At 30.6% G+C, this 14,558-nt stretch overlaps 1 protein-coding gene across 1 annotated transcript; it reads left to right on the top strand.

The window, feature by feature from the left end:
* Positions 1-2,719: 2,719 nt before the first annotated feature.
* LOC106757895 (short integuments 2, mitochondrial) lies at positions 2,720-12,125 on the top strand. The gene is made up of 7 exons (XM_014640748.2): positions 2,720-2,930; positions 6,292-6,655; positions 6,736-6,955; positions 7,049-7,119; positions 9,153-9,249; positions 11,002-11,219; positions 11,619-12,125. Exons 2-7 carry the CDS (start codon positions 6,380-6,382, stop codon positions 11,868-11,870), a joined length of 1,134 nt encoding a protein of 377 aa, XP_014496234.1. The 5' UTR covers positions 2,720-2,930; positions 6,292-6,379; the 3' UTR covers positions 11,871-12,125.
* The last annotated feature ends 2,433 nt before the right edge of the window (positions 12,126-14,558 follow it).

Genomic DNA, 14,558 nt, shown 5'->3' with positions numbered 1-14,558 from the left:
GCATGTTGTTTCATATCGTGTGGTATCTAGAGCCTTAGGTTTGATCAATTTAGAAATGCATGTTAGATTGAAAAAGCAATTTTCATTGTTCTGTCAGTGCATAACACACACGTCAATTTTTCGACCACACTGATTTGATTCTATTTTACTTTTTAGAAGTCCGTTTTGAGTGAAATTTGTTTCCTCTGGATGTTATACTTCATCAAGAACACCTCAAGAATGATCTAAAGACTACAATTAAGTGCCTAGAAGTAGTCCAAAAACTGTTGTATATATGTTATAAATAGAACCTTCCAAGACAAGAAACAAACACCTCTTGGAAGTTTTCAACAATAGGCTTCTATGTTCTTTTTGTTTCCTTTTCCAATTATTTTTCTTGTCTTAACTGATCTTTATTGAGTCTTTATTCTATGTTTAGCCTTTTATTTGAGTCATATGTGGTTCTTCTTTAGGAGTTTTCTAGAAATTTCTTCTTGAATTGAACTTGCTAGAGTATTTTGCATCACTACTCTTGTATGCTGAATTGAGATGGATGACCTTAGGATTTAAATGTGTATGCTTTGCTTGTATGTTTTGCACTAGTAGAAGTATAAAAAAAAACAAATATTAGCTTTGATCAAACACACATAATCCAATTATAAATGCTTGGCCGCGACTAGCTAGATGCAAAAATGCATGATCCAAAAACCAAATCTATTTTGATTGAGTTGCTTGTTTGACTAGGTATCTTCTCCACTGTTTTTGTGTGTTTGACATCATAATTTGAGCCTTTATTATATCATTTTATAGATCATATAAGTTTGAGGCATGCCAAATTATTTCCATTCATTTTTAGATCTTTCTCTTCATGTATGCATAAAGTCTTTGGAGTGATTACCTCTTGTTTGTGTGTATTCTTTTGCTGTAGTATTTTCAGATGTGCCTTTGTTTTGATTCCTTCATTTTCCTTGTTGATTTGTCTCTTTTAGTACTTTAATTTGCTGCCATTTTTTTGTGCCATTTTTTCTTGATTTACTAGGTTCCTTTTACATAATTTGTCCAGTAGTTTTTACTTGATTTTTTGGCCTCTTGAAGTGTATATCTCTTAGATTATGTCCTGGTAAGTGTTTGAGGTTGATTTTACATCCTTCCACTTGTCTTTTTCACTAATTAAGTACTCTAAAATTTAACTTTGAGAAACAATTCTATCTTAAGTGAAGTTTGCAAGTAAGTTGGAGTGATCCTTCCCTTTCTTTTGCTAAAATCCCAAAGCAAACACTAAGATTAAGTATTGTACCTTGGTTGGATTTACCTCAATCCTTTTTCCATAAATATTGTGCCTAAAAGAATGCCTTCATTTATAAGGAAATGACATTTTTCCCAATTAAGTATTAAGTTGGTCTCCATACATCTTTTGAATTCAGAAATACCTTTCAAAATAAAGATTTTGGAAAACAAAAAAAAGAATTTTCTGAATGAGTGTTCGAGAAGGTATTTTTGAATATGGTTTTAGAACACTTGTTCCAAATTTTGTTTTAAATACCCCAAACAACTTCTTCCCCATGGTTCTTCTCCAAAATTTTCTTTCTTCTTCAATCCTTCACCACCCATCACACAATTAGCATATATCATCTTCTTTGTACCTCTTCTCTCGATATGGTCATGTGTTTAGAGGTGAGGAATATGAAAAATGGTGTGGAGTGGGAAAGGAGAGGAAATATGATGGCTATCGTGGAATAATCATCCTTTCTTTTGTTCAGTTCCTTTTTTTTTTCTCTATCATTGATGTTGACACGAAGGATGAGGTGTAATAATAAAGAAAAACAATGAAAGGATGTGTAGGTTAGCTCGTGATGCTGAAAAGGAAAGGATGATTTAAAAATTTTAATATGTTTTCAATAAAAGGTTAAATATGTTTTTAGTCTCTCAACTTGAATATAAAATTAGAATTCGTCTCTATATCAAATGTATCGAGCTTTTATACATTTTGGTTCTAGAACTTAAAAATTGAATGAATATAGTCCTTGTAATCCAACTACATTAACACTTTTTAACATTAAAAACGCGCTTTAGGATCATGTTTGAGTCGTTTACACTATTTTAACCAATTATAGTTCAAATTTCAGTTTGAAATATCGTTTAATAAATCCAGAAAAAAATAACGTTATTAAATTAAAAAAATTGTATATATTTATTTTTAAATTTTGAGAACTATAATATATCAAAATTTAAAAAATAAATAAATTCTAATTTTGCATTTAACTTCACTTACTAAAAATACAATTAAAGGATAAAATGAGAATATTGTAATATTTGGGATCCTAGAAGAAAAAAAGGAGGTGAAGAAAGAAGCAGCACATGTTCATTCCCATTTTCCAAATGGGACTTGGGTTCAGCCCAAACGAAAACTGTTAGCTCAACATCACTTTGCGATCCTAAGGGTAAGACCTATAAAAAATAGTTATCAGAATTTCTTTAGGAATAAAGTTTAATTTTAGTACCATGTGTTAGACTTGGTTGTTGATGCCTTTGAAATTTTGATTTAAACGAGAATTTTGTGTTTTAGATAAGTATAATGTTCTTTAATTAACCCTAACTTATTGTAGTGAGGTAAAGATTTAGTTGATATGTCTTATGTGATATGTAAATTAATTGAATAAAATTTAATATTTGTAGAATGAAAAATAAGGAAATAAGCGAAACTGAATACGTTAAATAGAAATAATGAGTGTGATATAGTGAAAGAAAGGTGGTGTAGTGGTAAGGGTTCGAATCCTCTGTTGGACGCCCCTTAGATTTTATTATTTTATTATTATTTTATTTAGCTGGAAAGAAAAGCCCAAAAAGGGGTTGCGATATTGAAAGGTGGGGGGAGAGGGGTAGCAGTATCACGGGAGAGCGAGATATATGAAGTTTGAACCGAGGGTTGCCGTAAAGGGGAAATCGAACAGGTATGGGGAATTAAACTGTTTTTAATTATTTAATCGTGTTTTCCTATGTGTGTATTTGCGATTTTGATTCAGGAATGAATGGTGTGAATGATTGCTTGTGTTTAATACTTAATTGAATGGGTTTCACCCACTGGATAGGCTGCTGAAAGCTAGTCCCAAATCTGTTCTAAAGTGCAGATTTATGCTCCAGTTAGAAAAATATTTGCAGTGCTTTAAATTCTGCTTTAGAGATCGGTTTTTGGAGTGTTGAAACATGAACTAATGAGGGGCTAAGGTAAACTATTCAAAGCATTATTAAATGGACCAGAAAAGAGGCAAAAAGTTGGGTTTAGAAAGTAAATTCCGTAGCAGTTTTACTCGGTTTTCAACTGATAAGTATAACAATTTTTAGTTATATTCTTTGGATTGGTGCTGCCATTTTTGTTTATTTCTTTAATTTTGTTATAGGTTGAGTCTAGATTGGAATAATTGTAGGCTTGGTCTGACCCGTGAGCCATAGTAGAATAATTTAGAATTCGATGGACCAATGTTATACTATGGATATTGTGCTTGGGTAGTTGTAATACAACATTAGATTTTTTTATTCCTGTAAGCTATGATAATAATTGGTTGGAAAAAGTTTTGAACTTTGATATTTCTTTTCTCTTGTCCCGTGGAGCACACCATACAAAGCCAATTTACGTTAAGTGTAGCATAATTTCTGATGGAAAGAAAATATTATTTTGAATGGATGAAGTTTTAGCTTAAGGGGTTATCACTTTCATTTCACGTGAAAGTGGCAAACTTTGGTGCATTCTCTTTTGTCCTTCTTTATATTAAAATATTGTGGCTCAATCAAGGTTATCAAACTCGCGAGTTTACGTAAGTTTACGTAAACTCGTGAGAGTCGAGTAAACTCGACTCGTACACTCAACTCGTAAACTCGTAAGAGTTTACTTCAGATGAAAAATGCTATATAAATAATATCTTAATTCAAATAAGTCTACAAAATTATATAACTTTAAATAAATAAAATTTATAGATATATAGTTCATAAAAATAAATATTGTAAAACATAAATACTTGGATTATTGTCATTAATTTTGATGCATTTCATTAAATATATAATAAAAAAAGACCAAACAATCTTGTTTTTCTTAATTTTTCTCCTTTTCAAGCTCGTAGAATCGTTCCAAACTTGTGATTCTACACGATCCTACCGATTTCACAATTAATTTTACAGAGTTTACGTAGAAAAGAGTTTACTTCCGAGTTAACTCGGAAGCCATGTTTCGGAATGTAAACTTGTAAAAGTTTAAGATTTAACTATAGAGTTTGATAACCGAATGATAGATTACTATAGTCACATTTTATATTATTTCAAAAGTCATGACAATACTTGTTATAATGTGACGTGAAATTGTAGACAACTTGAAATGATGGGACCCTTACAAAAATTATTGTCTTATATGTAATAAAGTGTGTAGCTAGAAATTTTTGTAGGGAAAATATATAACGTAGTTTAATTTCTACTTGTTGAATTAGTATTTGGGGATTTAAGTTTTGAAAAAGATAACATTGGTAGGTTTGATATGTAACTGAGATGGTAGAAAGGAAACTTATGTTGGTAAATTGTATAACCATGGGTTTTTTTAGGACCACTTGGTAATACTAGAATGAGGGATTTTTAATTCATTAGTCACGATAGTAATGTCTTTCTAGGAATAATTTTACGTTGGGATAGAGCTTTGTTTATTATAATATGTGAGATGTTAACATTGTATATTTTTGCCTCCGATGTAAAAAAAAAAAAAATAAAGAAAATTTAGAAATCAATCTATACAAAAAAAACCTTGTTGTTACTGTCAAAGAGGCTTGCAGTCATTGTGGTTGCTGTTTTGGAATTCTACCGTTTCTGTCATTACTATTTTCTATAATATTACTTGCTGTTTTAGCACTTAAATCATTGTTGTTTTCTGTATTATTGTGGGCTGTTTCAGCATTATTTTTTTGTTGCTTTCCACCAATAGATCCTGCTATTTGGTGTTGTTTTGGGACACTATTGTTATCTGCTGTTTGTTGGTTTTAATTAAAATACTACATCCAATTATTGATGTTTGACTTAAAAATATGCACTATAACATCTTGTGGTTTTAGTATAATGAAGGATTGATTGTTTTAACGAGTAAATTGGAAAATAATGAATGAAATGTTTAAATGATGAAACACTTTTCGAATAATTAATTTATACTAAATAGCTCAATTAAATTAGGTGTTAACGTACTTTAGATGAACTTTTAATTGCTAGAATTTCTATTAGGCTAGTATATGCGTAAAGTCAAATTTATGTTACATGATAGAAATTGCTTCGAAAATCAATCTGAATAATTTTTATTAGATAACTTCAGGCAAGAAATCGTGGTGTAAACTAATATATATATATATATATATATATATATATATATATATATATATATGTAGATGTAGATATAGATATTGATATTAAATGGCTTGTAATAAACTTTTCCTATTCGAGTTATTAGTATATTATATTAAGTATTAGATAATGGTTTGGAATCAAAAGTATTAATTAGATGGCTACAATATCTTTATTATATTTGAGTTAATGAACCTGTTAATGTACTAAACTGTTGTTTTAATTTCAGTTAATCAATATTTTATTGGATTATTGGAGACTGGTTTGTAGTTATAGTTATTTTGGTATACCTTAAAATATGAATCAAAATGAATTTGGAATGAATGTTTAATTTGTTGAGTTTGATTAGTTAGTTGTTTGAAATAATGAATCATGGTTGTTTGAACGGATTATAGGTTTTCAAATTGTTTGATATTAGTTAAATGTTTAATTTAGAAAATTTACTATGTGATTATAAATTTGTAGATTTGAATTGCATATTAATTAAATTTCTTAGCTCACCCGTACTTGTGTGTTTGCGTGTCTACACCTGTACAATGATCATATATGGAAGCTCAGATATGAACACATGCATTGCAGGAGTAATAAGAGTGACGAGAGAGGGATTTGAGGATAGGAGTTTATTTAAAGTTTATCCATTTTATGTAAAGGATCGTATTAAACTTTTTAAGTTGGTGATGGATTTGAATAATTTCTATATTGAAATTGTAAAACTTTTATTTCTTTGGAAAATTTATAAGAAACATGTATATTTAATGTATGATTCGGAATCGATTGTAGTAGTATACTTTCATATTTAATCTCTGAGTTGTGAACATTGAATAACCATGATGAGGAATATGAAAGAAATTTTCTTTATAGATCTTATTCGATTAAAATAAAATGATTTTATTCATGATTGTGAAAATTTTAAAATTTTACATGTTTTTGTGAAATCCAAATTAGGGGCGTTACACTAAGCAGGTTAAACATCTGAAATTCTCGATCAGTCACTGCAACTGCGAAGTTGACTGAAAGAGCAGAGGAGAGAAGAATGTCAGGGTTAAAGGAATTGCTTAAGAAAGGGTTAGGTTTAGGAGACATGGCGTTCAATGCCGGCGAAGGAGCTATCAACTGGTTCCCTGGCCACATGGCCGCCGCCAGACGCGCCATCCGCCAACGTCTCAAACTCTCCGACCTCGTCATCGAAGTCCGAGATGCTCGACTTCCTCTCTCCTCCACCAACACCGATCTCCAGCCACACCTCTCCGCAAAACGACGCGTCGTCGCACTCAATAAAAAAGACCTTGCCAACCCTAACATCATGCATGTAAAATCATCACCATCATCAGTATCCTTGTCATTGTCGTTTACCTGTTAAGTTATTCGTGCGACGTGTTGTTACTGCAGAAATGGGCGCATTATTTCGAAACGCGCAAGCAGGATTGCATTGCAATAAACGCTCACAGTCAGAGTTCCGTGAGGAAGCTTCTGGAGCTGGTGGAGTTCAAGCTGAAAGAAGCCATTTGCCGGGAACCGACGCTACTTGTGATGGTGGTCGGTGTTCCCAACGTTGGCAAGTCTGCTTTGATTAACTCCATTCATCAGATTGCAAAGTCTCGCTTTCCTGGTAATAGTTTCGCGAAACCATTGATTTGAATGAATTGGATGAGTGTTTTTTTTTTTTTTTTTGTTGTGGAATTGAAGTGGTGTTCTTATATAGTGCAGAAGAAGATGAAGCGTGCTGCTGTGGGTCCGTTACCTGGTGTTACTCAAGACATAGCAGGATTTAAGGTCTGGTTGACAAACATAAACATGAACATAAAATTAAACCAGATTTTCAAGTTATAATGGTGAAAAAATATACTAATATGTCCTGTTTAGATAAATTTAATCAATAAGAAAATAAGATACAACGAACTTCTCGTGTAAGCTAAAATGAACATATGTAATTAACTTTTATATTGCCTGTCTCATTAAACTTTCTCAAAAGCTGAGGCAAATAAGTAGATTGTGCCTTCATTTTTTCTTTTCTTATTCCTTGCATATTAATACTTATGGAGAATTTAATGTAATGAGTACCTTAAGGTTGTTGTTTTGATATAGGCTGCGCAGGTTCAGCCACTTAAAATGAAATAAAAGATAGCAGATCTTTATATCCCAAGTGACTAAGTATCAGTATTATGCGTACTCTGTATTTCTCTAGTTGTTGCTTTAGGTTTAAAAGTTAATTTCTGCAAATGATATAAATGATTAGTGTTTTTTTTGTCACTAGTTTCTAGTTATGTTGCCTCCGCAGTGCAAACACATTATTTTATGTGCTGGAGACCTACAATTCTTTTTTATTCCATTGTGATTTGTTGGAATCAAGGCATAGGTTTATGCTAGAGAAAATGCTTCCTTCGTTCTGTTTCATGCATTAATGCACTTCCTTGAGCGTGTGTTTTTGAATAGCATATTTTAAGGGTTTTACTTTTTGTGTTTTTTGGAAGCTCCTTGGGAAAAATAGATGATTATCTTCAAAAATAAATTGAATCAAACATCATTGAGTCACATGTATCAAATTTAGATTCATGTGTCTAATAACAATGTTTTCATTCATTTTGTTAGAATAATTACATCTATGTATCATCATTAGACCTAAGTAGGATGTAGTGTGCTAGACAATTTATTAGCTGTACCTAGTTTTGCACCAAAGTGTCCAGTGCCAGTCCCGTAATCTTCCAGTACTCTTGTATCAGTTTTTTATTATAAATAGAATATTATGAGAGGGATCTCTCAAGCCCTACAAAATATATTTCTCTGTTTTTAATCTTAAGTCATTTGAATCATGGATTCTTGTACTGGTTGGTATTTTAGTACACATTCATATTTTGGAGTGAAGTACTGGTTTTGTTCTCACCTATAGCATCCGATGTTCCAACTGTTATCTAATTGTGTACTTCTGCAATCTAGATCACTATGGTAAACATTCCTAATTGTTGCAAGGGGCAACATGGTCCCTGTAAGACAAGTGAACAGGGCTCATGGAAGAAAATAGCATGAAAGGCAAGCAACACGTTATTGCCTTGGCTGAAGCTTTTGGAATAGTCAACAAAAACGTGCTGGGGAGAAAAGGGGATGATAAACAAGTTTATGAAATATTGTTTTAACCTTTGGTTGATAAAATGAAAGAAAATGTGATATTTTCCATGTTTTTCGTGATCAAAGAAGTAGTAAGAGTCCCAAGATTAGATGCACTAATGATTTGAATCAGTTCCAAAACACAATTAATTATTTTCTCTCTCACACGCAAAACATGAAAGCTTAACGAAGCTTGCCATTTTAGTACGAAAGTCTTTAAAAAATACAAGTGTAAATAAATCTAGGAATTTCAAGAGTATATCTGATTTGGACTTTTTTGTTTGAGGAAAAGAAATTTATATTAGTGAGCTATACCGATCAAAATATCATACCTACAGAGTATACCCTTATGTACTGCATATATAGTTGTGTATTGTACTACATACTGGTTAGTTACCCTTCCTTGAAAATATTGGAAACCTGCTAACTGTTTCAGAAATAGGTTTTATTTTTTGTTTTGTCAAGATTTTTTTCAGAGATTATTATTCTCTTCCATTCCTAATTCCTGAAAGTTTTTACTGCTGGCTTGATTGTTTATTATTTGGCATATAAACGAAGAAAGTATTTGCAAACGAAAAGGTAGAAGGGAATCAGTGCATATTCTATTTTTCTCCTGCATTTTGTTTTATTATCCGTCTGTCAACTGATTCTATTTTTAGTTGGTGGTTCCATAATTAAACAATGACTTTGAGCTGATGTTTCAGATAGCACATAAACCAAGTATATATGTCCTGGATTCCCCCGGAGTACTGGTTCCGAGTATCTCGGACATAGAGACAGGGTTAAAGCTAGCTCTGGCAGGTACTACGTCTTTTAAAAATTATCTTAAATATTTCTGTCATCCGTAAAATTTGACATTATTATCGGTGGTAAAATTTGACATGTTCTGAAATTACTTTTGTTTATCTCGAATATGTTTGATTTCTGTGGATTTATTCAAAGCCTTTTCTGGGAACTATGTTTGTTTACTGGAATATGAATAAAAGCTTTAATTTGATTTTTTTCTTCCTGCCAGTTTTCATTGTGTCTACGAGCTAGATTGCAAATTGTAAAAGCCCGAAATTACCTTGTGGAGTTATGCAAGGAAGGTTTTGTTGAGAAGAAACCTGTAATTGCTGCTGTTATTTCTATACATAGAATACAAACAAGACTTCTTACTGATGTCTTGGTTAGCCAATTGTTTTAAAGTAAAAAAAGGAGAGTGTTTAAATTTATAATCAGCAGTCTTTTATATGATTCAGTGTCTGCGCTATCTCTCTTACTATTCTTATGTTTTACTTGCAAGCCACATTGCCTGTTTGTTATTTTATTGCATTTGATCAATTGAAGTGGATGCCTTGGTGGGACAGTAGCAGAGGACAAATTAGTGATATGTTTTGTCTATTTACTAGGTTGAATTTTATTTTCAGTAGAATCCTTTAATTTATTACGGGCCTGTAATTTTGAATCTTCTTTCCCTTCAATGGTCAAGATCCTATCTCTTATTATCTCATTCCTTAGTTATTAGCAATTCTTGGAATTGGAAAGCTGTCAGTATTCCATCAGGGCAATCATTTGTGTTAGTCTGAGAACGTGCTCTGTCAATGATGGGTATGCTTCTCCTGATTCACTATGGGTTATAAGGAGGATTCTTACTATTCCTGGCACGTAAGATAACCTTGCTAGGTTTTAATTTGAATTTGACATTAAATTTGATTAATTTGATTCCATTACTTTTTACAGTGATGATCTATTCCCATTTATGTGGAATTGATTTTGTAGTTGTGGTTGATGTTTTCAAGTAGATACTTTAGGCAGGATATAAAAGTCATTTGTTGATTGCTGAACTCTTGTTGTCCCATTTTTTTTTAATGATTGTGTTTAAACTACCTGTGCATCAAACAATCAATTTCCTTGTTACGTATTTTCTGTTTTCTTTAGTGGACAAAGTAATAGGAAGGTGACTTATCTTATTTCACAGCTGGTGCTTTATATACTCTAAATATGGAACAGTGAACATCTATTTTATACTTTAATAACTTTTGAGGATCTAATCTATTTTATCGTGATAGCATAAGCAAAAGGGCTGGTTTTAGTCTGTGAATAGGCGTTATGGGGCACCCCAGGGCAATGAAAATGTGGAGCTGGCATTTTTCAATGGGTGAAAAACTGTCAGAAAAAAATATAAATATGTAGTTTGAAATCGCTACTTGTAATTTAAAGACTTTCGTGATTGTTTCCTTTTTCGGTACTAATGTTCATGGGCTAACTGAATTAGATATTTTTTTCAATGTGGCATATTTTTGTCATTTTTAAGCCAACTATCTCTGTTTTCAAGCCGTCATTGTAGATAGAAGTTCTTATTTTTTGCCGTACATCTTATACATTCTTTAGTTATTTTCCCAGACCAGTTTTGGCAATTGAATATCTCATTTTCTTACGAGTTCCACTTTGAGTATGGGGCAAAATGGGACTAGGTAGGGCATCTACTGCTGTAGGGTTTCTGAATATGTATACTTTATAAAACATGCCCTGATATATTATATCATGCAAACTTGGTTGATGAATTGACAGGGTCAGTCAAAGATTCAGTAGTGGGTGAGGAGCGTATTGCTCAATACTTATTGGCAGTTTTGGATACCCGGGGGACTCCACTTCACTGGAAGCACCTAAATAATAGGAGACTGGATGGGATTGAATACGAAGCTGAGGCGAATCATGAATATAGTCTGAAAAATCTTAAGCCAAAGAGAAGAAATCCGCCAAATAGATCTGATTTGGTGTATGTTGAGGTAACAAGGAGCAGTTTTCTGTAGCTTTTCTTCTGTGTAATGGAATATCACGCTTTTAACTACCAATGCTGGAAATTTTCACACCTTGGCTGGCGAAGTCCCAGTTATATTTCACTTCCCAATTGTTTTAATCCCATTATATTTGAAATCATTTTGCCTTCGACGATGTTTTATTAAAAACCTAGACGACACATGAATTTGTCTGCAAGCACAATCTTTTTTTTTTTGGGGGAAGGACTCACTGAAGTTCTACTTTGTCTTGCATCTTAAGTTACCAAGAAGGTGTTTCTGAACTACTTTTCTTGCATTTGATGTTGCTGTCTGTGATGATGGAAATTACCCACGTTTCCTTTTTTTTTTTGTTTCTCTTGAAATTAATTTATTCCCATTCTACAATAGGATCTTGTAATGGGAGTTCAGCATGCGCTCTATTCAACTCTAACAGAATTCAATGGGAATGTGGAAGATGAGAATGACCTGGAGTGCCTTATTGACCTGCAATTTAGTGCACTCCAAAAGGCAATGAAGATACCTCACAAGGCTTCAGAAGCACGGTTAATGGTATCCAAGAAGTTACTTACTCTATTCAGGACAGGTAAGCTTGGTCCTTTTATTCTTGATGATGTCCCGGATGTCAAGCCTGTATCATAATGTCAATTGAATCTTCCTACCCACCTCTCTTTTTCTGTGTATTAGATCTCCTACCTTTACTCCTTCCCCATTTCTGCTATATGTATTATCTTTCATTCTTAATTTTGCTGTAACTTGTAAGTAAGGATTAATTTAATTTAGGAAGATATTAAGCTTATTTTCTGTGGATGCGGGTGATTTGCCAGCATTTCAGTTCTTAATGTTTTCGTTCCCCCAAAAAAGTTGCACTACTGTAAGCATTTTTGGCTCCTAAGACATCTACCCCATGACCATGGAGTTCAAAGCATGTACAATTTGAAGGATACCTGCGTTGAATTTCTTAATTACTCGACAATTCTCAGTGGGTGAATTAATTGTCATTGAAGGATGACTATAATTGTTAAAGAAGTAATAAATTAGCTAAATATTATTTATGTGGAATAATACTTTTATTGTGAAATTATATTTTAGAAAAATAAAGGATTAAGTTCAAGCTAGAGTTTTTGAGAAACTTACGAAATCAGTATTAATTATTTTATAGAAATAAATAATGTTGTTAAGCTGATTTTTTATGCAAATAATATTTCCAAATATATATTTTAGAACAATGTAGTTGAGTATATTATTTATATATAACTATAAAGACTTAATTAGTCACATGGCATCCATTTTGCTGGGCGCGTGCTTTGGTTTTCGCTTTCAAAAAGTTTCAATTAGTTTTTTATTTATTTTTTAAATACTAATGTTGTTAAGGTATGTCATTTGTGGATTTTGTAATCTTTTTTAATTGTTAACATTTTTACTAACTAAATTAACGAATTAGAACATTAATTAAAACACTGATTGAGGATAGGTTTTGTTATTGACTCTACTGCAATGAATCCAATCCTTGATTAACAATAATTATTCACTCAAATTCACTTTAATCTAACATTGATCAGTCTATTAAGCGAAAACTAAGCTCAATTTTCATTTTGTATTGAATCTTCACTTGATAGAAGAAAACAACAAATGACTTAGAATATTATCACATGTTAATGTTAAAGTCATTGTTTTAATTTTAATTTATAGATATATTATTTGGTTTAGTTTCAATATTTTTTAAAATAACATTGCTTCTTCCAAATTAAAACAAAATTTATTATTTGTATAAATATTATATGAATATTTTTATTAAAAATAATTTTTTAGTATATTACATTAGTATTCCTTTCTATATTAAGACAAAATTTATTAATTGTATAAATGTTACGTTGATATTTATTAAAAATGTTTTTTTAATATTTTACATTATTATATATTATTAATTTAGATATTTTTTTATAAAGATTAAAACTAATTAAGTATAAATGTTTTTTTAAAACAAACAAATATTTAAAACTAATATATTATTAATGTGTATTTTTATATGAAAAATTAATTAGTACTATTTATATAAATAATAAATTTAGTTTTTTGTAATTGGAACCAAATTTATTTATATAAATGTTATGTTAATATTTATATTAAAATTTAGTATTAAAATATAAAATATGTTAAAAAATTATTTTTAATAATACTATCAATCAGTATAAAATTTATATAAATAATAAATTTTATTTTAATTTGAAGAGAAATAATATCGTTTTATTTATAGAAAAACTAAGACTATATTCAATAAAAAAAGGGACTAAATTAAAATAAAGACTGTGTTACATATCATATAAAAAACGTGAAACAACAAAAACTTAAAATAAAATTTAAAAAAGAAAATAAAAAAAACACATATTAATATTTGATATGTCATTAATGTCGTTAATATTAAAAAAAAAAACTATTTGACTTACTTTTTAAAAAGTTAGGATGTAATTAAAACATTAAAAAAAAATGAGAGTAACTTTACAGATGCCCACTAAATTTGTAACCATTGGTCTAATTAAGTAAAGTATAAATTAGGTCATTGGCTTGTTATGTAATGAAATCTTGGCCTAAAACTTACCTTGATTAGGTTTTATGGGAAGATGAACACCTATGTTTTGGAAAGTAGACCAGATCAGTTAGTTTGATAAGTGAATCTATCTTCTATGTCAAAACATTAAAAGATTCTTACAATTACTATTAAAAGAAGCATGTTATTACAAAGCATTAAAAATATGAGACATAAAGAAAAATTACTTTGGGATTTTTTGGCTGAAGATAAGGATAACTTCAGATTTTGGTTAAATGTGGGATATGAAAGCATTCAATGCTATTTAAAGGAGTATGAGGCAGCCGTGAAAACTAGTACTATTTAAAGTAGTATTACATGTTTTAATACATTTTTTTGGTTCATGTATTTTATTTTACTCTCCTTGAATTCTGTTTATTTGTGTATTTTTTATGTTTTAGTATTTTATTTGTAGTAACTTTTTTTACGTTTTATTTCCAAATATATATATTAAAATCATTTTAAAAATAATTTTTCTTAAAATTTTAAATTTGTTATTGTTTTTCTTTATTAGCAAGATGTCTCTTCCAAGTTCTGGTGATTTGTTAGAGCAATGTAATAAGTGTGCAAAGCGATTCAGATCGATCTAAAGAAATCAATTACATTGTATGACGAGGACAAGTTTTTGGAAAGAGAAGTAGAAAATTTAAAAAACACAAGATTTAGACTTGGCTCATTCAAGATTTTTATAGTGTGTATATATATATATATATATATATATATATATATATATATATATATAT

Source organism: Vigna radiata, chromosome 3, assembly GCF_000741045.1.
Source record: "Vigna radiata var. radiata cultivar VC1973A chromosome 3, Vradiata_ver6, whole genome shotgun sequence".
Classification (NCBI taxonomy): Eukaryota; Viridiplantae; Streptophyta; class Magnoliopsida; order Fabales; family Fabaceae; genus Vigna; species Vigna radiata.
This window is presented reverse-complemented; position numbering and strand designations above follow the sequence as displayed.

Coding starts and splice junctions, on each gene's coding strand:
- LOC106757895 (XM_014640748.2), top strand. CDS start 6,380: ATGTCAGGGTTAAAGGAATTGCTTAAGAAAGGGTTAGGTTTAGGAGAC. Junction 6,656..6,735: donor CCAACCCTAACATCATGCAT/GTAAAATCATCA, acceptor TTGTTACTGCAG/AAATGGGCGCATTATTTCGA. Junction 6,956..7,048: donor TGCAAAGTCTCGCTTTCCTG/GTAATAGTTTCG, acceptor GTTCTTATATAG/TGCAGAAGAAGATGAAGCGT.